At 36.5% G+C, this 22,469-nt stretch overlaps 1 protein-coding gene and 3 long non-coding RNA genes across 6 annotated transcripts; all 4 read left to right on the top strand.

The window, feature by feature from the left end:
• The first annotated feature begins 642 nt into the window (after nt 1-642).
• LOC120279639 lies at nt 643-2,517 on the top strand. The gene is made up of 5 exons (XR_005541974.1): nt 643-745; nt 859-940; nt 1,164-1,283; nt 1,394-1,544; nt 2,447-2,517. It is a non-coding gene; the product is annotated as an uncharacterized LOC120279639 (long non-coding RNA).
• Nucleotides 2,518-3,668: 1,151 nt separating this feature from the next.
• Nucleotides 3,669-4,025, top strand: LOC120278418. 2 transcript variants are annotated; one of them, XR_005541730.1, is made up of 3 exons: nt 3,669-3,707; nt 3,814-3,861; nt 3,949-4,025. It is a non-coding gene; the product is annotated as an uncharacterized LOC120278418 (long non-coding RNA). The 2 variants fall into 2 exon arrangements; XR_005541729.1 differs by having other exon boundaries at nt 3,673-3,730.
• A 12,342-nt stretch (nt 4,026-16,367) lies between these two features.
• LOC120279533 lies at nt 16,368-16,887 on the top strand. The gene is made up of 3 exons (XR_005541946.1): nt 16,368-16,522; nt 16,610-16,742; nt 16,828-16,887. It is a non-coding gene; the product is annotated as an uncharacterized LOC120279533 (long non-coding RNA).
• Nucleotides 16,888-16,980: 93 nt separating this feature from the next.
• LOC120279593 lies at nt 16,981-22,098 on the top strand. 2 transcript variants are annotated; one of them, XM_039286521.1, is made up of 7 exons: nt 16,981-17,233; nt 17,307-17,468; nt 20,359-20,412; nt 20,588-20,677; nt 21,414-21,449; nt 21,549-21,750; nt 21,836-22,098. In XM_039286521.1, exons 2-6 carry the CDS (start codon nt 17,325-17,327, stop codon nt 21,684-21,686), a joined length of 462 nt encoding a protein of 153 aa, XP_039142455.1. In that variant the 5' UTR covers nt 16,981-17,233; nt 17,307-17,324; the 3' UTR covers nt 21,687-21,750; nt 21,836-22,098. The 2 variants fall into 2 exon arrangements, with proteins under 2 accessions (XP_039142455.1, XP_039142456.1); XM_039286522.1 differs by lacking the exon at nt 20,588-20,677.
• The last annotated feature ends 371 nt before the right edge of the window (nt 22,099-22,469 follow it).

Genomic DNA, 22,469 nt, shown 5'->3' with positions numbered 1-22,469 from the left:
TGCAATTAATTAATTGCTCGAATTGGCCTCGGCTTCCACTAACTTGGCCAACTGCCCCAGCTCAAGTATCTCGAAGATAGAAGGAGCGACTTCAGCTTGTATCAATTGGCCCCGAATTTCTTGGTAATTATAATGGAGAACCTACAGAAAGTTCCTTCCCTAAGCTTGAATATCTATTATTCCACAACTTGATTAATTGGGTGGAATGGTCACTGACCAGTGGAGAAAAAGACAATGAGCCTGAACCTAGCAAACCATTAATGTTCTTCCCCCATCTCAAAAGCATTTCCATTTCTGACTGCCCCATGCCGAAAGCTCTTCCAAGAGGCTTGAATCTAGCTAACATCCAAGAATTGCAGATTATAGGAGCTCACAATCTTTCAAGAATCTCCCACTTCCCTGCCTTAAAGGAACTGGAAGTTGATGATTGCCCAATGCTGGTGTGTGTGGAGAAGCTTGAGTCTCTGCAGAGCTTGAAAGTGATTGATCGTCCAAAAAACAACACCAGTCTCCCTCAATGGCTCATCTCTTACTTCCAACAACGTGAAGAAAAGCCTCATAACGATCAGTTCATCTTGCATTTGGAGTGCAGTGCCCAAGTATTGCATGACTGTTTGCAAGGTCAGAGGTACTGGCCATTTCTCGAGCAAGTACCACGCTTCACTGCATATGCAAAGCGCCAACACATGTATTTGAAGTACACCAAAGAACCATATTACTATGAAACCAACATCATTGATCACTGGTATGCTAATTATTCATTTTATTACTCATGATGTCAATACTATGCTATATTTAATTGTTTATCAGAATTATAGTAATTTTATGTCTAATTGGTAGTCTTATATATATATGCAGATGTGGATTAGGAGGATGAAATCCTTTTTTTTTTAATTAATTAGGTCACCACCGAACAATGACATGTTGACATCCTTTTCTGGTATGTATCCAATTTGTTTTGAATTATTTATTTATTTTTCTATTTATGAGAACAAAATGAGCTCATCATTAGCTAGCTAGCTGGTGCTATTAATTTATCTTTAGAATGAATTGTGAGATGTATGTATTTGTTGTATTGATTTGCACAGACAAATTAATATGCGACTTGATCATGACTCAAGTGTATAATAAATTGATGGTTTCCAACATAATTGAAATAACAGACAAGAGTCACACAGAGGTCTGACATGCTTTGGGGGCTTTCTTTCCTTCTTCATGCTTTCCTTAATATTCAGTCACTACTCTGATGAAGCTCTCTAGAGGGGGAGTATTCTTGTTTCTTTGTAAGTAATGTAATTACTAATTCTTATTTTTCATGTTTACCAAATGATAGATAGATATATTTATCAACTAGTAATTAATAACATAAATATTTCCATTTGTTCTTGAACAGAGTATGTTGTTGGATTTAATTATAAGATGTGCAACTATGCATACATGCAAGGAATGGTGCAATTAATCAAACAATCCCTCAGCTATAATTCAATCTGATGAAGAGGATTCTTAGGTGAATGTAATGTCTGATTGGCGGCTTAATTATGCAGGTAAGCTAGTTATTGATATCTTTAGAATTGTGATATGTATGTTTTTGCCGAGAACTTTAGTGAAGTCTCATGACAGTGAATTCCACTTAAGCCCTGCATCAGTGTTTGCAAGGGTGTCCATACCGATTGTTCCTTTGGCCAGTACTCTGCATTGTAGCCTATGCAGATAACAGAAGCATGTATTTTAGGTACACCAACTAAACATTTTTCTATCAAACAAACCTTGGTGAAGATATATCAACTGATATGATGCATCAAACCTCTTTATTCAATTTATGTTTTTCTCTCTTTCATCTCTATATATTGGAAGTGCCTAACAGTTTACCAAAATTATATATGCCTTATGATTGCATAAGTTGCTGCATATGAAGGGAGAATGAAAGCTTGAATTCAGTTGCTGCTGCGTATAATGAAAAGTGGATAAACCACCATATAATGTGTATGTATGCCTTATGTATTCAATCTGTTTTGAATTATTTATTTATATATTTTAAGATTAGGAATTAAGCTCATCACTTAAGCAGTTCTATTTTATTTACCCTGTATTGGTTTTCACAGGTTGAACGGTGGATAAAAATATTTTATGGCAAATATGTGACCTTATATATTATGAGCTCAACTACATGAGAGGCAGTTTGAGAGTACATCTTCTGAGTCAGTTATATACATGCAGATATTTTAAGCCTTTGGATGTCCATTAGAACTTCAAAAATACTATGGAGCATAGCTTGTGTGTGTGCTATTGTGAGGAAGCTCTCTGGAGAGGAAGCATACATTGTTTTCTTTATGAAAGTAATGTCCAGGAGGGCTTTAATAATTAATTCTGATTTTTATTCATATGTTCTGAAAAATATATAAATCGCCGCTATAATAATAAATGTCAGAGGGCTTAATACATGCAGATATTTTAAGCGTTGGATGTCCATTAGAACTTCAAAAATACTATGGAGCATGGCTTGTGTGTGCTATTGTGAGGAAGCTCTACGGAGAGGAAGCATACAATGTTTCTTTAGTAGTAATGTCAGAGGGCTTAATAATTAATTCTGATTTTTTATTCATATGTTCTGAAAATATATAAATCGCTATAATAATAACACTTTTATTTGATATTGAATAGAGTCTTGTCGGATAAGCTGAACCGAGGTGGGAGCGGAACCAGCGACCCTTGGCTACAATTCAATAAGATGAAGAGGGACTAATTATGATAATTTTATATCTACTTAGCTTGGTGCCTTAATTATGCGAGATGAGGACCGGGATGAAGTTAGCTTCAAGCAGTTGAATGAGATGTGTGATGGGGAATTAAGCTAGACAATCTCGATAGATTGTAAACAGAAGTAAACAATCCCCGAGACTTCTTTAGATGAAGGAGCAGAACCTAACAAGACCAAAATTGCAATCGCACGAATACACGCAGAATTTCGACATTGGAAAACCCAGCAAATCAGGGGTGAAAAACCACGGGTCAATCTTGACCAATCAAGCTCCACTATGATCAAATTCAGGGTACAAGAGAGTCTCCAGAATGAGCATAAATAAAATATACTTGACCAAAAACAATAGCTAAAACAAAAGCTATGTGGAAGCAAAAAGAAATATTACGATAGCACTCATGCTAGACCCTCATATCTTGAGCTAGGAGAATCCAAAATCTGACAAACCGTCTGGGTGGAAATCCAAGCTCATGCAAAGTCCCGAACGTGCCCTACCAAATTTCAGCTCAATCGGACATTGTTTGACCGTCCAAACACCAGCTTGAATTTGCTGCCCCGGTCAAATCCGAACCCAGCGAAAATCTGCCGTTTTTATCTTTGCGGCGGCTATATCCCAGATTTTTCACTCTCTTAACCCTAATATGATGGAAAACACTTAATAAAGTGAACCCTAATGGGCTTGGACCATTTGAGCTTTTCTCACATAGGATGGGAGCCCAATACCCAACAATGTGGACATGTATAATTATGCAACTGGTATATATATAAGACTCATATTGCAACTCTACCTTTATGATTGTAAATTAAGCTCGACATTATATACTTATTATTTATATCTTTTTACTTGTGATATGCGTGTGTTTAATTTGTTTTTGTGGTTAATTTTCATCAGGAGGAATGGTTGACAAATTGAGCTTACAAATCACTTGGTTTCAACTTTCAACTTGAGGTGATGGTTTTAAAATTTTATGTGTGAGTAGAGCTTAAACTTTCCTTATTTCTGGAGTTGAATTGAGTTCCTTGTTAATTTGTTTTTCTGAACAATTAATGTGCAGGAGTTCTTTGATGATGCTTTGGGTGGGAGTTTGGTGTTTCTCCATAACGTAATGTGACTATGGAAACCTTTGTACTCTTTATATGATAATTTCTAATTTAAATTTGTGTGATATGTAAATCTATTGGTGACACAGCTGCATAGGAGGACCAAAGCTTGAATTACAATTAGAGCATCAAAGGAAGGAGATGTGGACATGCATGACTTAATTGGTATATGTATATATGACTCATTGCATCTTTAATCAATCTTTCATGTGTTCAATCTGTTTTAAATTTTTATTGATCTATTTCATGATTCGGAACCAAGCTCATCACTAGATATAGTTCTATCTTCAGAATTGTGATATGTGTATGTGTTTGCTGTATAAATGACTGACTTTGTTGTCAAGTCATATCCAACATGGGGGATAGTTTTCTTTTTATTGATTTCTTTAATTTACACCATGCGTTTTGGAGATTGATGAAGCAGCATATTAGTGATTTAATAGTTTATTTTCTCCTGTATTTATTTTTCTGAAGAATATTGAGTGACATTTCGTGATGAGTTGATTTTATAGGATTCTTTGTTCTTTTCTTGAAACTTAAAATGTTACAGAGCATACAGTGTATTCTTTTTATTCATGTGTGCTCTGATCAAAGTCTCTATTTGATATTGAACAACTGGGATTGATAGGTGGATGTGCAATTCCTCAGCTACATCTTGAAGAACTGACGGATTATAAAATCCTAAATATGCTCAAGCATATCATGATCCAAGACCAAGACACAGCACTGATTCTAGCTCACAACAGAACTGATGGAAAGAGGTTTTGAACTGTAGTCTTGATGTTTACTTGACCTTGATTGCATGTTGAGGCGGGCTCACATCAGTTTTCCCAGTGCATTTGAAGTACATTGCCCAAATGGGTTGTGTTGGGGATGGAGGCATGTATCTGAAGTATAACCATTTTCCTACCAAAACAAACCTTGTTTGAAGACATGACTGTTATTATTAATTACTCATAGTATCTCTATGTCTACCAGATATTGGTGGAGCTTTTACCCATCTCCCTGTTTTTATATTTTATTTCAATATCTCCCTCTCTGTCGATCCACAAACCCTTCCTCTCTTGCGCTTTTATCTCAAGTATTCTCCATGCTTTGGTTGTGCAGCTGTTGTGTGTGTGTATGCTTGTGAAGTCATGACATCATTTATGCTTTGATTTGCATGCTTATTGATGTGAAAAGTTTGTTTTGTATCATATGGGTTAGTTTGCTCCTTCGGTGTTACCATGGATGTGTTTAAGTTGATGAGAAGCATTGATTTGAGCTAAAAGGGTACAATGTATGGAAAATTCAATGGTTTTCTGCTGATGAGTTGATGTTATCATGATATTATATATATCAGTGTTGACTCTTTTAAAATGTTATATCCATTGATTGAGAAGATAGAAATTTAAGCAGAATTTGTTGACCAATAGCTTATAATATTTGGTCTGTTCTTGTGTAAATGTGCATCTTTTTGGTTAATTTGTTCTTTGTTATTAGGACTGTTAATGTGTGTTTTGAGTTTGTCACATGTTTTGCCATGATGATTGGTGTTCTTCGACAAAGCGACGATATTATCATAGGTTACTGTTAGCTCATTAAATGACCATACTCGATGGCCTTATTGACAAGACAGAATTTTTAGGCAGAATTCAACTTTAACAATAGTTCATTATATTTGATGGCTTAAATAATGCGTCTTTTTGGCTAATTTGTTCCTCAGTTATCTGTTAGGATTAATGTGATTGAGTCAATGAAAAAGTTTTATTTGAGTTAAAAATGCACAATGTATGTGAATGAAAGGGTTTTTAAAATAGATAAACGAATTAGACAGTACATACCGTGTCGCTAGCACAAGTATGAGATGATGGTGAGGGATCACACTTTGCTCCATGAGACCGAGGAACTCAAGACTCCTCATATAGCTAACCGATTCTTCACCTTCCGTCTTTTACGCATCAAGAGCTGCGAGACTATTCAGAAACATGTGAATAATCTTAGTAATAAATATGCATATAAAAGATGTACATATAAAACCAGAGACACAATTCACCAACCTCTAATATAGAGTCAAAAGGTGGAAGAAAAAGTAAACAAGGACTTTTAATGTGAGATAAAATTACAAGGAAAGTGTGATGGTTGGCCCGTATGAGATATCTGATCCAAGAATGCAATTTGCTAGTTGTAAAAATATGAAGACACCTGCAGGAGCCAGGTCTGTTATTTTCGCATATATTCTCGAAATAATGATTCTAATAAACACGGAAATGCACTTATTTATGCATGTTTATTATATTTAGATTCACGAGGAAATTCTTGAAACACTTATAAAGTCTTGTCCCCATAAAATCTACTCGAGACACAAGATTGTAAATCTCATTTGCCTAAGTTAGATGATGTACTAAATGATCCAAAAATTTGGTAAGCAGGGCTTTATAGAAGACAGAATGGCCACAAAGAGCATAAGGAGGGTCTTGTTAGATACATGTATATATGTGTATGTATATCACAGTATAGACCATGTCACTATACGTGCACGTACACTTCATCACCTATTTATACATGAGCTTGTCCATTGAGATTGATGGTTCAAGCATTTCTCTCTTCCTCTCACTCTCTAACATGGTATCGAGCGTGCTGATGGAACCATCGATACGGCGGCTCCAAGTAGCTCCACATCGCTTACTGACGGTGAGGTAGATCTGCGCAATATGGGTGCGAATATCAATGGTAGCGATCGACAAATAATCATCAAGCGTCGTAGAATCATCGACAATCCACTTCTCAAGCGTTGCTCATAAGCTTTGAGAATGGCGCAAATCGATGTTGGCATCGGAGCTCTGCAGGCGGTAGAAAGTACCGTCAACATGGGAAAGAACACGAATGCCATCAAGAATGGGCTTGAGAGTAAGCCGCCATGGAATATAATTGGTGCCATCAAGCACCACACGTGAGTGGGAGAATCTTTACTTGTGGCGGACGTCGGGAAGAACTCAGCGAGTCCGTCTGAGGTCCTTTATTAAGATTCTCAAATTAACATACAATCAATCAGACAAAAGAAATAAATTGGAGTGGATGCCGGTGGCCCTTCAACATGATAGCACCAGGGGCCCTATTCCTCTTGCATTTGTGATAGCGGCAGGGGCCCTTGATTGCTGGCGACCCGGTCGAGACATGGGGCTGACCAAACACATTGGAGTGGATGCCCTTTTCACTCGATGTCATATTCGTTCTCAGAGCAGTGTCTCTTCATTACCTTCCCACGCAGGTTCAGTGGTAGCGACTTCTTCACCATGAGACTGCGATGATCGACATCTTTTCATGTTATCGAAACTCCCGGGGACGTATGATCAGTCTTGAGTTTGAGAGAAATGTTAGATACGTATGTATATGTGTGTATATCACGAGTATAGACCATGTACACTACTCGTGCAGCATCGCTTCATCACCCTATTTATACATGAGCTTGTCCATTGAGATTGATGGTTCAAGCATTTCTCTCTTCCTCTCACTCTCTAGCAGTGCACGGGCGGCTTGATTCTATGCTTGGGGAAAGGTGAAGATTTCTTTTTATCCGATCGCATGAGAGCACTCCTATGACCATCGGTCCGAAGAAGTCTCTAAGTCTTACATTTGTCTTCTGACGTGATGTGGCCATGCCATCACCATCACCATCGCAGGAGTTACAAGCTAGAGTCCTTCGTTCTGGGTACATCATCGTCCCTTCCAAGTAAGGATATCTGGCGACCAAAGGTCGCTTCCTACCCTCGATGACTTGCCGCTCTCCTATGTCCTTTCGGGGATGGTCTGGTGCTCTTCCTCTTCCTATCTTTCGGACCGGAATCCACTCATTATCTCCTAGTTCCTTCCTCTGAGATGCGATCGTATCATTGATTATAGTCGGGTTAGCCTTACGCATATAGTCACTGCGGACGAGGGAGGAAGTCCTTTGCCCCAGACATATGAGAGATCCTGCCGACGAAGTGCCTTCCTATCAAGGTCCAGCATCCCGGAAGCTTGTCGAGAAATATCACCTCCGCTAGAACCCACGATTATCATCCGGAGGGTCCTCAAGAAGCGACATGATACCTTCGTATCAAGAGATTTTTAAATAATAATAGTAATTAAGTAAATATTCTATATACTATATATATAGTCGTTAGTCCGGTAGAACCACTACACTCAGCGGAGAGTACAGCGTGTGTCTCTTGGATTGAGTCGGATCAAACTTTTCCCCATCTCATGATGTCTTTGGATTATGCGACCCAACCCGATTAATTTGGGCAGCGGCTACCTAGGCCCATTTGGCCATCACTTGTAATGTCGGTTGATCTTGTACACTAGATAGTGTAGATCGGATTGATGACCTTGTTTGCACCATTAAGAAACGATATGGTAGAGGGTGTTAGCCCCATGGGTGTTATAAATTAGTGCATGAGTGAGTGGATCTAATGGGTATAAACCCTAGTTCAAACTACGGATCTTTTTCTTTTGGAGATTGCTTATGAACAAAGAAAGTGACGAAGCGTCTGCACACTTAAATCCATGTGATTCGTGAAGGTAATTGGAACTTGTGGGTTTTCTCACTCGATCACACGTGAGAAGGGAGATGGGAACCCTAATTCAGAAAACCTAATTCTGAATCTCTAGTTATTGCATGCTCAATCAGGGACCACACCCTATTTATAAGAAATCTTTGTGGGCTAATTACAAGTCTTCCCATTATAGATTTGATAATTTTTGCTCCGGAAATTCTACACAACATATAATTATTATGAAATTCCACACATTTAAAATTAGATAATTAGAACCCAATTCAAACTTGAATTAGATCACAACAATTTGGGCCCATTCAAAACTTAAATATAATAAGATATACAGCAATTACAGAACATTAGTTGTGTAGTCTACACGACTTATGCACATAAGTCCTTATATCCCTACATAATGTGTGGTCCACAACCCAAACATGAACAAAGTGTAGAGTTGAATTCACGCATTGAAATCTGTAGTAGCATTATAGAGGTATTGTAATAAAGTCTTTGTTTATATAATGTTCTCTGTACGGATGAATTTTTTTGTGGGAGGCGGTGTATCTCTCCTTTCCAAAGTTATATAGAAAAGGGTTTTCAAGTCACTTATGATACACCATAAAAGGTCATTATCATAATTTGTGCATTTCCATACTTACTTGTCCTGGGATAATGCTTGTAGTAATGTGCATTATCATAAAAAGGTCATTATCATAATTAGTGCATTATCATAATGCTAATTACCACACCCTATTAAGACCAATAAAACATTGATTGAATCTGTTTTCACCAAACAGGTTAATTGGTGGATGTGAGTTTGATGGGAAAAGTGAGTGGGTGCAGTTAATTGCACAATATATGTTAATACAGTAGTGTCTGATCATATATGGTGGTAAGTAAAAATAAAAAGAACTTATTGGAGTATTATGTATTTGATACTACATAAGAGAATTAAGATATAATATATTAATTGAGCATAAAATTACTTTTTAGTCCCTAAACAATTATAATTTTTGGCTTTTTTTTATCCTTCTACTATTTTTTGGGCTTTTAAGTCCCTTAATTTTTTGAAATTTAGAAATGCTAGTCCTCAAAAATGAGGCGACGTTTGATTTTTTTTGTTCTTTTTATTAAGTAGTATTTTCTATTTTTATATATTATTAAAAATCACAAAAAATTAATGTTTTTGTTTTGCCAAGATGGTGACTGCACGCTATAGGAGCGTTCACAAGCCTCGGTGAGCAAGTATGAGTGAGGCCCGTGTTCACATGAGCATTGGGCCCATCGCGCACAACTACTACTCGAGACTCTTGGGACCAACACCCTTGATTAGAACTCTCACCACTTGTGAGTGGGTTCTAATAGAGAATGACAACCAATTATAGATCACTTAATTGTTGGTATGGTGCACCTGATTGATTATATACAATTTTTACAAGGATTGGGGGCGAAAGAGGTTGCGGTGAATTTGGATCCATGAAAGTGGATCCGGATCCAATCCCTCTTTTAACACATTTTTTTAATTATTTTTTGTGAATTTTTAATAATATTTAAAATAAAAAATACCAAGTAATAAAAAAGAATGAAAAATCAACGTCGGTAGGAGCGAATGACTAGAATTTCAAATTTTAAAAAAATAAAGGGTTTAGATGGCCCAAAAATAATGAAGCGGATCAAAGGTGTGGAATTGTACTTGTTTAGCGATTAAAAGGGTATTAATTTGATTTAATTACCGTCTACGGTCACTGTAATTGTGTACTTTTTGCCTTTGTATTATACTTTTAAGTACATTTAAGTACTCATATGTTGATCGAGTTGGGACTTTCTAATCTATGACATAGATGGCAACTTTTCAGTTTCTTTTGGACCGATAAGACTTTTTATTACAAAAAGTGGGGGACTAAAAGTCCGAAATCGATCAAATATGAAAACTTAATTGTACCTACTGGAGGAATGTGTTTTTATTACAAAATAGGGAGGACTAAAAAGTCCCATCTCGATCGAAATATGAGGGACTTAATTGTACCTAACAGCGAATATTTAAAAGCCATGCAGCTCGAAAAGAAAGCGGCGAGGTAATGGCGTCATCGCCTCGGACTAGAAAGTCCCAACTAGATCAATATTAGGACTTAAAGCGTGCTTTCAAAAATATTACAAGGACTAAAAAGAGCAGAAAATACACAATTATAGAGACCTGCATGGCAATTATATCTATTAATTTTAATTACTGTGGTTGTTGTACTTTATAGTTATACAAAAAAAACTACTAAAATATAAGAGATAAAGTCCTAAGCGAGTTTAGGGACAAAGTACAAATAGAGATAACATAAAATAGTAGATTGTTACACAAAGCCTAGATTTCTTTTATTGATATAAACTAGAGGTTCTTGATCTATGAACTTATTGTTTACACCTCCTCCATCTATTATTATTTCTCTTTGGTCGGTCACCTAAGATCACCTCTAGTGATTAAATAGCTCTTATTGCTCTATTTTGTTTTATTTTTTCCTTGTTGTGGAGCTTTGTATATTTCTTTCTTTTAATAAAAGTTCCATTTATTTTTAAAAAATAATAAAATTAATTTAATAATTCAATACAATATCCAACTGTTACCAAAACCTGAATTTTGCAAAAGTATATCTACCTACAAAAAAAAAGTTGCAAATGGGTGTGTATTTATATATACACAATATTATGTTATAACTATTAAAAATATAAGAAAAGTCATTTGTTATCTTCTTCTGACAAATAAAAATAAAAATTTATATTGTTAGATCATGAAGAAGGGATTAGTGAATTGACACCAAACCAAAATACTAGATCCGTGCATGTGTATGACTAACAGCTCCCCAATGAGTCTTCTCAAAAAGCTATATGGTCTTTGGGCAGCTATTTGTATGTTACCAGCTAATAAGTGTTAGATGTGTGTATGTATATTATATATATGTATATATATACATGGGTATACCTGTATATTTGGCTTCTATATGAAGCCCCATGATCACACTTGTTGGGTAATAGATGAGCATTGATCCATATCTTTTCTTCTCTTCTTTCATTCTTCTCTCTTCTAACATGGTATCAGACTAGGTACCTTCCTCCGGCCACCTCTCCGGCCATCTCTCCGGCCATCTCTCTGGCCATCTCTACACTTCACTAGTCCTGTCTTCTTCCCCCTTCTCTTATTCCTCCTTTCATCTCCTTATTCATACTTTCTTTCATCATACATGCCTGACCCCTAACCCTGTGACCGCGACAACTGCGCTTGACGACGAGCCAAAGCCCTCACGCTCGGCCACGCCCGCGCTTCGGCCACGCCCCAGACACCAACTCCCATCTCCGGTCACATCCGGGAGCTCGGCAGCACTGCGCCCATGGACGCCCACACTGCTGATTATAACCGGGGGTTTTACTATAGATTGCTTTTAGCCATTGCTATAGATTTTTCAGCCCGATCTTGTAGCGATCGATCCCTGCCGGTTACATGAGCAGGCCGGTTCATGCGCGATACATTCTGCTAGAAAGCTCGGTTTGATAGCGACCGATTCTTGTAGCAACCCGTTCCTGTAGCAGCACGATTTTCCCTAAAACCTATCTTCTTCTTTTCTTCTCCTTCTTCTTCCCTACTTGGCCGAACCCTTCCCTCTTCCTAAATTCTTTTCCGGCGAGATTCTTGTCCTCTTCCTTCCTTCCTCACTCTTGAACTTGGTAAGCTTGGATTTATAGTTTCATACCGTATTTATTCTTGTATTTTCCTTGTTTTAGTTTTTTTTTAAAACCTAGATTTTCTCCATGGATTTGCATGTTTGTAGGCTTAAATTGAAGCCATTGATTTGTTGTTCATGTTTGAGGATGCTTGTGGTGAAATTTCTTGAATTGGTATTGTAAATTTGGAGAAAATCTTAGTTTTAAGGTCGGTTTGCTGTAGCAATTCCGAGGTTACTGTAGCACCGGCAATCTTTAGTTGTTTCTTTTATTTCTTTGGATTAGATTGAAGCTAAAACCCCTAGAAACTCATTGGGAACCTTTAAACCTAGTTTTGAGCCAACCCTAGGATCGAATTAGGGTTGTTTGTTAGAAACTTGGGGTTTTTCTTGTTTGTTTCGTTTTTTGCTAATTTTGTTGTGATTTGTCATGCTTTGGCAAGGAGAAGAAGTCTTGGATGGAGGCGAAAAGGCTTAGCGAGGAGTAGCTTGCGAGGAAGACAAATTTTTCTTTCTGTGAGTGGAATTATTTAGCATAGCTTTTATTAGAAGAATGCTAATAGCTATATATTTATATATATATATATATATATATATATATATGCATATCATGTTTTAAGTAAGTTTTATTGATTTATACTTGTTTGGTATTTTTGGTGAATGATAGTTATTACTGAGAAAAATCTTGGATGTCTCGTTTGGCATTTGAATTGTTATCGTGGGAATTGTGATTAATATACATATTCATGAGTTCGTGAAATCTTTTATTTAGTATAAAAACTTGAGAATTGTTGTGGAAACCTTTGTTTACGTGAAATGTTAGGCTTGGAACAAATTTTTGAATTGTTGAGAGGAAAAAGGATTTCCATGTTGTTGCTTGTGTTGGGACTTGCAAATTATTTTTGTGTTAAAAGTTTGAGCTTTGCTTATGTGTTTATCTTGTTCTCGTGCAAATGGCGAGATATTCTTGATTTATGATTATGATCGGATATTGTATCTCGAGTGGAGTTGTATTTTATTGTGGTGATTGTTTTGGTGATATCCTATCTGCGATGGGCGGTCTTCACGACCAGACCCTATTGAGGTGGCGTGTTGACCGGTGATTACTACGAGGGTCGGTCGGGTGGGAGTGTAGAGCCCGATCGGATATTCATCCGAGTGGCCGAGTCACTCAACCGGGTGAGCCCGATGGGTCAACGTCAAGGGCATGAGTACCTTAGCGGCTCTGAACCTAGCCATAGCCACGGCGAAAGTTTAGGGAGTTTTCTAGACCATGCTATGTTGGGTGAGTGTTGGGTATTATGTTTGTTTCAAAACCATGTTTCATGATTTTTGTGTTGAAAACCCTAGTTGGGGTAAAAGGGTTTTCTTGGTATTATTATGTTGTTTTTACTTCTTTTTAAAGACTTTTATTATGTATGTTAATGTTTCTAAACTTGTATTACTTTGGTAAAAGCATTTATTTTGATGATTCATTATTATTATTTTTCTTTGTTGGTGTATTTTTACGCTAAGGTTGTGCTAACCTCCCTCACTCGAAAGTAACTTTAGTTACTCATCCCTCTTTCTTTCTCCCGATCCCGTTGCAGGGTAGTAGGTGTGACTATGTGGCGACATCTTGGGCATTTGCTTCGATTCTATCCCCTATTGTATTTTCTTGATTCATGTATGTTATTATTGTCATGGAACATGTTATAAGACCTATGGATCCACTAGTGTGTAGAAAACCTTGTTGCATGGTTTAGTATTTAAAAAAACTCTTAAACTTACTGTATTACCATTTCCCTCTGTTGTTAGGGTGTTTCCACATGTATTTTTTTGTGAACCTCTATATTTCCTGTATCCTATTGTTGTTGTTGTTATTCTTGTCGTTGTGTAACATTGTTTTACATTCTATATCTGCGATTTGTATATTGTTGAATTCTAGGTGTGTTGATTAGCCTTGCGGCATCCTGAGGGTTGAGTGGCGGGGTATCCCTCCTCGGGATTGTTGCGGCGATTGTCGCGTCCAGTGGGCCCGCGGGTCGGGGCGTGACACGCACCAACGTCCACCTGCCCGTGCCGCTCGCCGACCGGCAGCCATTACTCACCGGAGACTTTTGATCGCTATATTGTCGCCCAGCCTCCACCTCTTTTTCCATCCTTCTCCTTCGGTTCCTCTCTCTTTTCTTTTCCCTCCCTTTTCTCCGGCAGATACGTCCCCTATGCCTTCCACTCCTCCTCTCCTCACTTCCCCAGAGCTTCTTAGTCACTCTTCTCTATATCCTCCTTCTCCACTATCTGTTGAGTCTCCTGCCGTGTCTACCTCTTCTCCTTCACTTCCTACTGCTCACCCGCCAGTTCATTTATTTTACCATCGTCGAGATCCCACTGTGACTCCACCAGTACCGGTCTTCTCTGACGCCTTTCCTACTATCGATCCAGCTCCTGAGGTATCTTCTCCTCCTTATTCTTTACGAGATCGCTCCACTTTACATCCACCTGTTCGTTATGCTTCTTCTAGCACTAGTATCTCGAGATGTCATTGAGCCGGTACCTACGAGGCGGTTCGATCGCTGAGTGGCGATCGCCATGGGCTGAGGAGCTTGATGCCTTGTCTCAAAGCTCATACATGGGATATTGTCCCTCTTCCCCGCCCTATGCCATTCCCATTACTTGTCATCTGGATCTATCGGTGAAGACCCGTTCGATGGATCTCTCGAGCGCTATAAAAGCGGCGTCTTGTTCTTTCGGTGGTTTTCAGCGGGAGTATGGTCGTGACTATGAGGAGACTTTTGCCCCCGTGGCCCACATGCACACTGTTGGTACATTAGTTGGTGTTGCCGCTGTTCGTCGGTGGGTTCTTCGTCGACTTGATGTGAAGAACGCCTTTTCTTCATGGGGGACACGAAGGAGGAGGTCTACATGACTCCTCCTCCCCGGCCTTGAGTGCCTCCGGGGATCTATTTGTAGCCTTGGCAGTGCTCTCTATAGTCTCAAAGCAGGGCTTCTGTGCACGGTTTGAGAGGTTTGCTGCAGTGGTTGAGGGCTCGCTAGATTTACTCCGAGCATCCATGATCAGGCAGGTCTTTATTCATTCTTCACCTCGTGGGTCGGGACCATTCTTCTTACGCATACATGGATGATATGATTCTTCTTGGTGATGATTACGCTCATATTACTTTTTGTGAGGCGAAGCGTGTGAGACCTTCTTGCACTACAAGAAAGTTATTGTTTAAAAACGGAATATTACAAATGGAATTTATTTCGTTTCTACTTGCAACCGATTAGCAACGGACGAGCAATCGTTTTTAAATATAATCTGAAATAACAACGGCTTACAAACGACTCATTTAAAATATCATTTATTTAAATATTAGAAAATATCCGTTTCTAATCCGTTTCTAATAGAAAGGGACTAGAAAGCGGAATTAAAAAAATTAATATTTTATTTAAATATTATTATATATTACAAAATATCCGTTTCTAATCCGTTTCAAATAGAAAGGGACTAGAAACGGATTTAAAAATTAATATTTTATTTAAATATTATTAAATATTAGAAAATATCAGTTTTAATCCGTTTATAATAGAAAGGGATTTAGAAATGAACATAAAAATTAATATTTTATTTAAATATTATTAAATATTTGAAAAAATATCCGTTTAATAGAAAGGGACTGAAACGGACTTAACAATTAATATTTTATTTAAATATTATTAAATATTAAAAAAATATCCGTTTCTAATCCGTTTCAAATAGAAAGGGACTAGAAAGCGGAATTAAAAAATTAATATCTTATTTAAATATTATTATATATTAGAAAATATCCGTTTTCTAATCCGTTTCTAATAGAAAGGGATTAGAAAGCAGTTCTAAATATTAATATTTATTTAAATACTTATTAAATATTAGAAAATATCCGTTTGTAATCCGTTTTTAATAGAAAGGGACTGAAAGCAGATTTAAAAATTTAATATTTTATTATTAAATATTAGAAAAATACTCGTTTCTATTTCTAATAGAAAAAAATACTAGAAGCGACTAAAAAAATTAATATTTTATTTAAATATTATTAAATATTAAAAAAATTATTATATGATAGATTTATTTTTTTTAATAATCATTAAATAAAAATAAATATATGAATATTATGATAACCATCAGATAATTGGCAATTTAAATGAATATATTGTTATTATTTATTTTTAGTTAATTTCATGATTTGATTTACCTTAAAAAAAACAAAAATATAAAAAATTAATAATAAAAAAAAAAGCATGAGATCATTCCCTTAAAATAAAAAAATAAAAAAAAAAATTCACAGTCTCCTTAACCCATCTCACCTTTTCCTCCTTCTTAACCCATCTCACTTTTCCTCCTTCGCCCATCTTAGAACGACCTAGGTTTTTCTCTAGGGTTTGGGACCGCTCCGGCGCCAGCCTCCTGAATTCGCTCCATTTCGGTATGTATTTCTCTTTGTTTTTCCCTTTTTTCCATTGGTGTGTGTGTTGGGATCCTAGGGTTTGGGTTTTGATGCACTTGTTTGCAGGTGTGGTGGTCAGTGGAGCAATGGAGGAAGGTCGAGGGATCGAGCCTCCTTTCTCGAGCGGCCATGAGGACGATGAAGGTAGCTCTGTGATCGAGTCTTCTTTCTCGAGGATTGTCGCTCTCGAACCTTCAAGGTGGTCATCTCTCCACGCTTTCTAGGGTTTCTTGATTTGTTCTTCTTCATTGTTTGTTGAATTTGTATTTCATGTCTAATGGAAGTGATCCCAAGAGTGTCGAGACTAGGGATTCGGAGAAATCCACCAAAGAAGACGATGAGGGATGGTATGGTTTTTTTATTTTTTTATTTTTTGGGTTTTTACCACTGAATTTGTCTCTCTGTATTGGGATTAGGGGTTAGGGGTTTCTTATGTGGGAAGTGTTGTTGCAGATTGGGACCGTGGAGAAGCTGCTGAAGCTTCGTCGGTCCCTTCACGTGATGAAGGTGAGGTGCCGTCTGTAGCTTCGGAGGTTAGCGAGGACGCTGCGCTGCCAAGACGGCATGGGAGGGGATTCTTTTTGTACCAAAAGAGTTGTCTTTTTAGCGAACAGAAGGATGTTCCGAGCCATTTCGGCGAGGATTCCGATCCTAACATTGATTCTGATGAGCAGAATCAAATGAGAACTAGTGAGTTTCTTTCAAAAATTTGATTTTTTGTTGGCAAGTGAGTTTGGAATGTGATATCTTGTTGTGGTTGTAGACAAGTTTGGAACCAGGCATGTTCTTGTTCTGTATGATTTCCCACAAAGTACTCGAACGACAGACCTTGAGAAACTACTGGAGAGGTTCAAAGAACATGGCTTTGCAATTTGGTGGGTTGATGATACTACAGCCCTTGCTGTGTTTCGAACACCGGAAATTTGTACGTTGAATTTCACTGTGTCAGTTCCTTCTCAACAGATTCCTGTTGGTATTTAGTAATTCAAGATTCAAATGCTTGACTTTTGTGGTCTTTTCCTTTTCGGGCGAGCGTTATATATATGTATATATTGTATTGCATAAAATGCTGTTGTTAATCACTGTCTTCAGATGTTTCCTGCCCTTTGGTTATTGAAATATGATTTTGCTCCATTAACAAATCACTGACGATCTGCTTATTTTTACCTGATAACTTTGACGGCTCAAGCTTCAGCGTTGTTGTATTTCTAGATTTCCAAACAGAAGATAAAATTGAATTAGAAATGAATGGATGAAAAATTGATGGAAATGAACTGGAGAACTTGAAATTCCCAGCAGTAATTAATACATGGGTTGCTAAGAAAATTCAGCCACACAAAATTCACTGGAGTACAAGCAAAACTCAAGAACAATGGAATTTCTGTGTTTTTTTTTCACTTGGGCACAAGTCCAAGTGAAAAAGATATAGAGTATGAGTAGTAGCACAGGCTTCTCTCTATGCATAGCTTGGAAAGAATTTTGTTGTTTTGTTCTTTCATTTGGGCCAATATTTTTACCTATATTTTATTGGTTCTGTTTTGTATTATATACTATTTATCCCATCTGCTTGGTCAGATTCTTTGAATCTATATTTAAGTTTGTGTCATCTTCTAATTAAATGTTGTTTCTTTCTTTATGATGCTAATTAAATAAATAGAGTGATGATAGTGATGGCCATAAAGAGGGTTGTGTCCCCGAAGGACGGGAAGGTTGAGGTTGATGCATCTTTTCATTGTATAGACCTAAGAGCTTGGTTAAATAATCATCATATTCAAACATCTCTTTTTTGATGTAACCTTAAAGTATACTATAATAGACTTTTTTTACTCCCAAAATGCTTGACAGACGTAAAGAGATATATATATATATATATATTCAATTGACCTTTTTTTGAAGGTTATTTTATTAACCAAGATTCAAAATTTCTACCATTTTCATAAGATATTTCATCTCAGTTTTGTTGGACCAAGTCCTCATCTTCATGCCAATTATTGAGTTGGGTTTTATTTTTTTTCCTTAAGAATTAAAATTTTTGTGAAATATCCAAAAATACCCTTCCAAAGTTTTTTTCTTTGAGTTTTTTTTTGACAAATGAAAATATTCTGTGATTTTATATCTTTTTATTCAGTAATACAGTCATCTAGATAGAAAAATAGTCTAAATCAAGGACACCCATCTCAATTATATAATAAAAAAATAATAAAACAAACACTGAGTACAAAGTGGGTATACTCTGAACCTTTTAAAAAATTTTGAGAACAAATTAATAGAAAGGTTAATTTAGCTTTAGTGGATAAGATCTACCTTCATTCGCTAAAATTAAATCTTAATCCTTAGATGGCAAATATGTCATATCAAACTTTCACGTTCTAAGAAATTGCTTGGCTCATTGACTAGTGCATTGCGGGAGCAATGAAAAAAAAAAAAAAGATGTACCAAAGGACAAGCTCTTCGTACCCATTGCTTCTTCATACCCTTTTTCATTCTCATACCGTAATTTTCTCGTGTTGTTCCCAATCTATTGTCACTAGTCCTTTGTTCATTGTTACTTATCTATGAAATTCAAAGAAATGGGTCTCTAGTTCCTTACAACCTGTGAGCTCATCATCCGGTGGGTCGCTTGCACTGCAGATTACCTCATGGAATCTTTATCGATCGATGGTAAAGGCCACACACTCATCTCGAATTATCGCCGTAGTTGGGCCCTCTTTAGATTTCAACAAAGCCCGCTTTATTAGCTTTCTCGGTCAAATTGTAGTGGAGACGCTCATTTCACATAGCTTAGTTTTCACCCACCATCTCGTGACTTATCTTATTAAACATTTCATCTGATTCACTTGCAGTCTTTGATATGTTAGTCAAAGAATGAGTTTTTAATTTTGTCCTAACTAAGAACCTAAACTGAGATTTAAATACCAATTAACTATAGAATTCACCGACACCCATGATTAACCACCCAACATTGATTCTTCAGCTCCACCTTTTCTTTTTGGTGTCAGTATGGCATGTAACCGCATTCATCCGTGTGCAAATGCCAATATCATACATCTAATTGTTGTTTTGACTTAAGTATTCTTTATGATTGCCATCTCATTATTCTTGTGTCTCATGTTGTACTTTGGATAGTGAATATCAATATACATATGTAAATGTAGGGATCACTTATTATATTCAAATCTTCATTTGTGCTGCTCTCTCAAAGCACTCCAATTGCAACTACCTCTCATGTGTATGTTTGTTATTAGCATATAATTTTCCTGTGTCTTGAACATAGTAGCAAAGTTCCAGCAGTGAAGCATATAAAATTTGCAGCTGTATGATGGGTATTCTTCATCTTGGTTGGGCTGATGCCTTTGCCAATCAGCCATTATATTGGATTGGCCAGGCCTTGTTTTCTTACTATCCTAACATTGAATAGGAGTGAGAAGAAGTGTTTTGTCACGGAGTTAAGGTAAAGACCAACTGAGGTTTCAGGTTATCAGCCAACTTTGTGTTTCAGAGATGGAGCACTTCTAACTTAAATGCTATTTTTAACTTGTCTTTTGCAGTTAGCATTGTGGTTTACATATAGATTTTTTTGACTGATCATTACATATAAGAGGATGTATAGGTCATCTTCTAGAAAGGATTCTGATGGCTTCTTTTATTCCAAAGGAAGTTAAATGCTCTCAACCCCACAAAGTCGTTAGCTAGTGTTGTTTAAGCTTATATAGAGAGACCATGATACTAACTGTTATTTATTATTATATTATTCTAAATTTCTAATATCTAACAATCTAATGTTTTCTACTTTTTCTGTTTTATTTCTTATTCAGAATGACTTGATTCATGGATGGGGGTTGGACATGAAGCTCGGATATTGTGCTCAGGTGAGAATATTAATATTTAATAGTCATTAATATATTTCAGTCCTTCCCAAGCTGGAATCATTTGAGAAGTCCCTGTTATTCTATGTTGTTTCTAAAGAAGCCCGTCTTTGAGTTGTCTTTATTGTGGTTGGACTATAGCCTAACGATATTACTCTATTCGCTTGAATGGATTCAGGGTGACAGAACAGAGAAGGTTGGAGTGATTGACAGTGAGTATATTGTTCACAAGGGAATACCATCTCTGGGAGGTGCATCCACTAAAATGGTACTGGATAATTAGCAAATGCTGTGCTGTCATTTTGTTTTGTTTTTTCTGTCAGTTTCAATCATCATTTATGCATCTTTGATAATATTCAGCACGTCAGTCACCCAATAATGCTAATCATCATCAATTGCCATACCACAAGCTATTGCCTAAATAGTGGTGCTTGCCATGAACCAGAATTCTTAATTAAATAAGCTCTAAAGTTGAAACCAGCACAAAATATAGCAAGGCGCCAATTTGGCACCAATTCCCTATAAAATACATTCCGAATTCTTAGGCACGGTCACTTTTGACATTTAAGAGCTTGCCAGAGAGCTAAACACTAATAGGTAGGTACCAGAATCAGGTTATCAATTCCCTTGTTGCTGCAGGAAACAACCATCTGAATTTCTTGGTAGCTGGAAAAGTCTAGATCATGAAACAATGATATGTGCCACTATAGGTAGAGATGTTCATCTGCAAGAAACTGATGTAAAACCTGAGAAAATTGTGACCCTAGTGATTTGTGTTCTTCGAACAAAAGTTCTTTCATCTTTTGTTCAGTTTGGAAACATTTACTTAACCATCTTATTTGATGGGTGTCTGTCACTTCCAACTAAATTTTAAGGTGGTTGTTTGGAGTTGTGTACTTGTAACCAAAGTTTTTCCTCAACTGCGTTTTATAGTTATATTTTAAAGCATCAACTCAAACTTTTGTTACCAATTGGAATGACTGTTTTCTCTCTCTTTATTTCAGACGTCCAGCCACAGAACTCTGGATCTAAGAACCCAAGTAAGAAGAGTGTACTATTGTGCCTTTTTTTAATTTCCAAAATATGATTTATATCATGCCACCTCAAATAACTTGGTATTTTTTGTTGTTATTCAACAGGTTAGAAGGCAATCAACTGCTGAATTAGAAAAATTTAAGAATCGCTGGAATCAAGCTATGTTGGAAGATGAGAATTGGAATGATCCTTTTGATCATCAAAGAAGAAAGAACTCAGACGATGATCATCAGTCAATCTGAACCATTACAATTTTAAAGAAAAAGCATTTCCACTTGTTCATTCTGCTGGCGATGACTTTTAATGGCAAGATTATTCACAATATTTCATCAACAATTAAATCATTCAATTTCTCTACTTTCATTTCTTATTAGCTTGTTGAATCATGCAGGTACGACAAGTATCTTCATACACATTCATACGAATCAGAACATGGATGCGATACTCCAATTATTTCCTTGCTGGCATTTTTGATGTCTACTATGGAGAAATACACAAAACAACATCAACTGGCTTTCTTGATGATGATCATGATGTTGACTTATAGGTGTATTTGTCATATGCTTTTTATTTTGTGTTGAACATATATACTTAAACATTTCTTTTTGTATGAATTGAGGAATTTATCTTATTTGTTGGTATTTTAGGTTTAAAAATAAAATTCATGTACCAGGTTTTAAAAAAATCATGAATATAATTTTTATTTTTATTTTTTACTTGAATGTTAGAAACGGATTAGAAACAGATTTACTTGTTTCAATATTGTTTTTTAATTAAAAAAATTAGAAACGGATTGGGAACAAAAAAAACTTTTGTTTCTAATGAGGAGGGATAAAAATAAAACAAAAAATATTCCGTTTGGAATCCGTTTTTAATTTTTGTAACGGTAAAACCTTTTGTTTTAAATTGATTTCTAAATCTAGAAACGGAATTACAACGGAATTTCGAAACGGATTAGCAACATACATCATTCCGTTTTAATTTTTTTCAAAAAAATTCGAAAACATATTGGTGTCCATTTCTAA

The sequence above is a fragment of the Dioscorea cayenensis genome, chromosome 16 (genome assembly GCF_009730915.1).
Source record: "Dioscorea cayenensis subsp. rotundata cultivar TDr96_F1 chromosome 16, TDr96_F1_v2_PseudoChromosome.rev07_lg8_w22 25.fasta, whole genome shotgun sequence".
NCBI classification, from domain to species: domain Eukaryota; kingdom Viridiplantae; phylum Streptophyta; class Magnoliopsida; order Dioscoreales; family Dioscoreaceae; genus Dioscorea; species Dioscorea cayenensis.
The sequence above is the reverse complement of the archived record's forward strand: the minus strand, read 5'-3'. Positions and strand labels throughout refer to the sequence as shown.